The sequence below is a fragment of the Salvelinus sp. IW2-2015 genome, unplaced genomic scaffold, assembly GCF_002910315.2.
Source record: "Salvelinus sp. IW2-2015 unplaced genomic scaffold, ASM291031v2 Un_scaffold2354, whole genome shotgun sequence".
Classification (NCBI taxonomy): domain Eukaryota; kingdom Metazoa; phylum Chordata; class Actinopteri; order Salmoniformes; family Salmonidae; genus Salvelinus; species Salvelinus sp. IW2-2015.
The window spans coordinates 101539-107245 of record NW_019943679.1 but is presented as its reverse complement, the minus strand read 5'-3'; the positions used below and the strand labels follow the sequence as shown (position 1 = coordinate 107245).

At 46.8% G+C, this 5707-nt stretch overlaps 1 protein-coding gene across 1 annotated transcript in view; it reads right to left on the bottom strand.

Moving 5' to 3' along the window:
• Positions 1-3354: 3354 nt before the first annotated feature.
• The window catches only part of LOC139025198 (nectin-1-like), a 41729-nt gene continuing 39376 nt past the window's right edge, over positions 3355-5707 (bottom strand). Inside the window, exon 8 of the mRNA XM_070440269.1 lies at positions 3355-5592. Coding sequence (XP_070296370.1) covers positions 5037-5592 — 556 coding nt within the window. The 3' untranslated portion in view covers positions 3355-5036. The remainder of the gene's footprint in view (positions 5593-5707) is intronic.

Below are 5707 nucleotides of genomic sequence, written 5' to 3'. Positions count from 1 at the left end.
GTCTCCACCAAGCCAAAAGAGGCAAACTATTCTGGGCCACGGCGCTACGATATCATTACGTTTAGGGGGGATTCTGACTTAGAGGCGTTCAGTCATAATCCACAGATGGTAGCTTCGCACCATTGGCTCCTCAGCCAAGCACATACACCAAATGTCTGAAACTTCCTCTCGTACTGAGCAGGATTACTATTGCAACAACACATCATCAGTAGGGTAAAACTAACCTGTCTCATGGCGGTCTAAACCCAGCTCACGTTCCCTATTAGTGGGTGAACAATCCAACGCTTGGTGAATTCTGCTTCACAATGATAGAAGAGCCGACATCGAAGGATCAAAAAGCGACGTCGCTATGAACGCTTGTCCGCCACAAGCCAGTTATCCCTGTGGTAACTTTAACTTTCTGACACCTCCTGCTAAAACACCAAAAGTCCGAAGGATCGTGAGGCCCCGCTTTCACGGTCTGTATTCATACTGAAAATCAAGATCAAGCGAACTTTTGCCCTTCTGCTCCACGAGAGGTTTCTGTCCTCCCTGAGCTCGCCTTAGGACACCTGCTTACCGTTTGACAGGTGTACCACCCAGCCAGCAAACTCCCCACCTGCCACTGTCCCCGGAGCGGGTCGCACCCGACGCGAGCCGGGTGCTTGAAGCCAGAAGCGAGAGCCCGCTCGGGGCTCACCTCCCCGCCTCAGAGGAATAAATGAAGAGGAATAAATGAACAATGAACTGAGGACAGGAGAGGAAATAAACAATGAACTGGGGAGGGACAGGAATGAATGAACACTGAACTGGGGAGGAGAGAGTAATGAATTAACAATGAACTGGGGAGAGAGGAGGAATGAATGAACAATGAACTGGGGAGAGGAGAGGAAAGAATGAACAATGAACTGGGAAGGAATGAATGAACAAATGAACTGGGGAGAGGAGAGGAAGGAATGAACAATGAACTGGGGAGAGGAGAGGAATGAATGAACAATGAACTGGTGAGAGGAGAGGAATGAATGAACAATGAACTGGGAGAGGAATGAATGAACAATGAACTGGGGAGGGAGAGACGAATGAATGAACAATGAACTGGGAGGAGGAGAGGAATGAATGAACAATGAACTGGGGAGAGGAATGAATGAACAATGAACTGGGGAGAGGAGAGGAATGAACAATGAAGTTAAGATTGCAAAACGTATGTGTGAACAATGTAACAAAGGTGATTTTATACCTAGAATATAATGACAATAAATTATTGTGACAAAGGGGATTTTATACCTGTAATATAATGACAATACAATAGAAAGACGTCCATTTTAAATAAACATTCAATCATTCAACAAGGCGTGTGAATATGTCAACTCATGTGTGGACGTGATCACGTGAGTAAAAAAGGGTCTCCATTGACAGTCCATTGACGTGGTAAGACGTATCAGTAGTACATTAGGTTTCAATTTTGTCTCCATATCACCCCCCCCCCCACACACACCACACAGACAGAGAGATGTTTCTTAACCAACCCCAACCAAACCCTAATGTCTGTTGACAGTCAATCAACTTCAGAGGACAGACGACGAGCTCGATATTATAATAACGAGAACACCAAGCTGAATATTTTTTTTTAATATTTAAAAAAATGATAATATGAAAGCACAGGGAAAACTCAGTGTAGTATAGTAGCGTAGTTTCCGGTAACAGAACTGACTGCATGAACACTAACCCATCCTGACATTCCAACAGACATATGGATTAATATTAGTTAGGGTTACCCCTCCCAACCGTAACCATCCCAATATCACAGATAATAAGACCCTCCCAATATCACAGATAACACCCTCCCAACGTGAACAATCCAATATCACAGATAATAAGACCATCCCAATATCACAGAAAGCACCCTCCCAACCGTAAACAATCCAATATCACAGATAATAAGACCCTCCCAATATCACAGATAATAAGACCCTCCAATATTACATATAATAAGACCATCCCAATATCACAGATAACAAGACTCCCCAACCGTAACAATCCAATATCACAGATAATAAGACCCTCCAGATATCACAGATAACACCCTCCAACCGGTTTGGTAATGTCCTACTAGAGCTTTCGGTTTGGGGGTGATGTCCTACTATAAGGTCTGAGTTTGAGTTAATGTCCTACTATAAGGTCTAAGTTTGGGGTAATGTCCTACTAGAGGTCTGGGTTTGAGGTAATGTCCTATTAGAGGTTTGGGGTAATGTTCTACTAGAGGTCTGGATTGTTGTAATGTCCTATTGGAGGGTTGGTTTGGGGTATTTTACTACTAGAGGTCTGGGTTTGAGTTAKTGTCCTACTAGAGGTTTGGATTTAGTTAATGTCCTACTAGATATCTGGATTTGGGGTAATGTCCTACTAGAGCTTTCGGTTTAGGGTAATGTCTTAATAGAGYTCTGGGTTTGGGGTAATGTCTAACTAGAGATCTGGGTTTGAGTTAATGTCCTGCTATAGATCTGGGTTTGGGGTAATGCCCTACTTGAGGTCTGGGTTTGGGTAATGTCCTACTAGAGGTCTGGGGTAATGTCCTACTAGAGGTCTGGGTTTGGGGTAATGTCCTACTAGAGGTCTGGGTTTGGGGTAATGTCCTACTAGAGGTCTGGGTTTGGGATAATGCCCTACTTGAGGTCTGGGTTTGGGTTAAGGTTAGGGTTAGTTGTGCATCTGAAGGTTTATGTTACTGTGACCTGGGATTTAAAACATGTCAATTGCTTTTCAACCTGAAGAAATGCAGCATATTTTGAAGCTAGATGTTGTTTACTTACAGAGACACACAAACACAAACACGAGTTCAACACCATTGTCCAATGCAAGCTCCTCACCAACCTTAGGACCCTGGGACTGGGAAGGAGGTCAGTGAACTGGCAGTGTGGTGCCGGAACAACAACCTCTACCTCAATGTCAACAAGAGCAAGAAGCTGATTGTGGACTACAGGAAACGGATTTCACAGTATCTATATCACAAAACAACATAAAATGGTCTTCACATACGCGCACAATCGTGAAGAAGGTGCGATAGGTTTAGCATGGGCCCTCAAATCCTCAAAAAGTTCTACAGCTGTACCATTGAGAGCATATTGACTGGCTGTATTACTGCTTGGTATGGCAATAGCACCGCCCTTGATCACATGGTGCTATAGAGGGTGGTGCGGACAGACCAGTACATCACTGGGGCCGAGCTCCATGCCATCCAGGACCTCTATATCAGGTGGTGGTGCGGACAGACCAGTACATCACTGGGGGCAGCTCCCTGCCATCCAGGACCTCTTATCCAGGTGTTGGACAGCCCAGTAATCACTGGGGGGCAAGCTCCTGCCATCCAGGACCTCTATATCAGGTGGTGGTGCGGACAGACCAGTACATCACTGGGGGCTAGCTCCTGCCATCCAGGACCTCTATATCAAGGTGGTGGTGCGGACAGACCAGTACATCAATGGGGTCAAGCTCCATGCCATCCAGGACCTCTATATCAGGTGGTGGTGCGGACAGACCAGTACATCACTGGGGCCGAGCTCCCTGCCATCCAGGACCTCTGTACCAGGTGGTGTGGATAGCCCAGTACATCACTGGGGTCAAGCTCCAGGCCATCCAGGACCTCTATATCAGGTGGTGGTGCGGACAGACCAGTACATCAATGGGGCCGAGCTCCATGCCATCCAGGACCTCTATATCAGGTGGTGTGAAAGGAAGGCCTGGCAAATCATTAAAGACTCCAACCACCCAAGCCATAGACTGTTCTCTCTGCTTCCTGCACAGTGCGCGGTACCGGTGCATCAAGTCTGACATCAACAGGCTCCTGAACAGCTTCTATCCCCATAAGACTTCTAAATAGCTAACTAAATAGCTAACAAAATGGCTACATGGACTATCGGAGAAGACCTTTTTATTGTATTTTTATTTTTGCACAGTCTCTATGCACACTCACAGGGCCCTACACACTAATAGTCCAACACACATAAAAAACACTGACTCCATCTGCATACACACACATAATATGTACATATACATACAGTATACTGACACACCCACTCACATACAATCATCATATACGCTGCTGCTACACCACTATTTCACACCCGTTGCTGACAGGCGTATAAAATCGAACACCCATGCAATCTCCACACGCAAACATTCGCAGTAGAATGGCCTTACGGAAGACCTTAGTGACTTTTCAACATGGCACCGTCAAAGGATGCCACCTTTCCAACAAGTCAGTTCATCACATTTCTGGCCTGCTAGAGCTGCACCAGTCAACTGTAAGTGCTGTTATTGTGAAGTGGAAATGTCTAGGAGCAACAGCGGCTCAGCTGTGAAATGATAGGCCACARAAGCTCACAAAACGGGACTGTGGAGTGCTGAAGCGCATATCACGTAAAAATCGCCTGTCATCGGTTGCAACACTCACTACTGAGTTCCAAACTGCTTCTGGAAGCAACGTCAGCACAAGAACTGTTTGTCGGGAGGTTCATTAAATGGCCGAGCAGCCGCACACAAACCTAAGATCACCATGCGCAATGCCAAGCGTCGGTTGGACTGGTGTAAATCTTGCCGCCATTGGACTTTGGAGCAGTGGAAACACGTTCGCTGGAGTTATGAATCACGCTTCGTTATCTGGCAGCCCGAGGAATCTGGGTTTGGTGGATGCCAGGAGAACGCTTCCTGCCTGTATGCATAGTGCCAACTGTAAAGTTTGGTGGAGGAGGAATAATGGTCTGGGGCAGTTTTTCATGGTTCGGGGCGAGGCATCTTAGTTCCAGTGAAGGGYAATAATTCAATAACATTGAATTCTGTGCTTCCAACTTTGTGGTAACAGTTTGGGGAAGGTCCTTTCCTGTTTCAGCATGACAATACCCCCTTGCACAAAACGCACTTTAAACACACACACAGACTCATATCTAGGAGTAGAAAACATTCAGAGGATGAACAGAAGATGAAGGAGAGAGGAACAGAAGATAGAGAAAAGCTGTTGGTCCATGGTCTCTAAAGAGGTGTTACAGGTCAGGGGATACAGGTCAGACATACTGTTCTTTAGGGAAGGTGTAGGGTGCAAGGCCGGGAGGGGGGGATAGGGAGGGGAGGGAAGGATATCTGAAGACAGAGGAGGGATGGGAGGCGGGGGAGAAGGTATTGTTGGAGTGGGTGTAGGCGTGCTGGGAGAGGAAGGAGAGGGGAGGGTTGATAGGTGGAGAGTCGGGGAGGGAGAGGGGAGGGTTGATGGGGGGAGAGTAGGGTTCTGGGTAGTCATCCTTGTTGCAGGCCAGTCGGTAGCTGACATAGTCCGCTGTGTTGGGGAGGTCCTCATACACCCTCCCTGACCGCTGTGAAGAGAAGACAGACAGGTAGTTAGTCCGCTGTGAAGAGAAGACAGACAGGTAGTTAGTCCGCTGTGAAGAGAAGAGAGACAGGTAGTTAGTCCGCTGTGAAGAGAAGAGAGACAGGTAGTTAGTCCGCTGTGAAGGAAAGACAGACAGGTAGTTAGTCCGCTGTGAAGGGAAGACAGACAGGTAGTTAGTCTGCTGTGAAGAGAAGACAGACAGGTAGTTAGTCCGCTGTTTTGGGGAGCACACACTTATGCATACACCTCAACAGCACACAAAAACACAGACACACATATACACACACACACACACACACACACACACACACACACACACACACACACACACACACACACACACACACA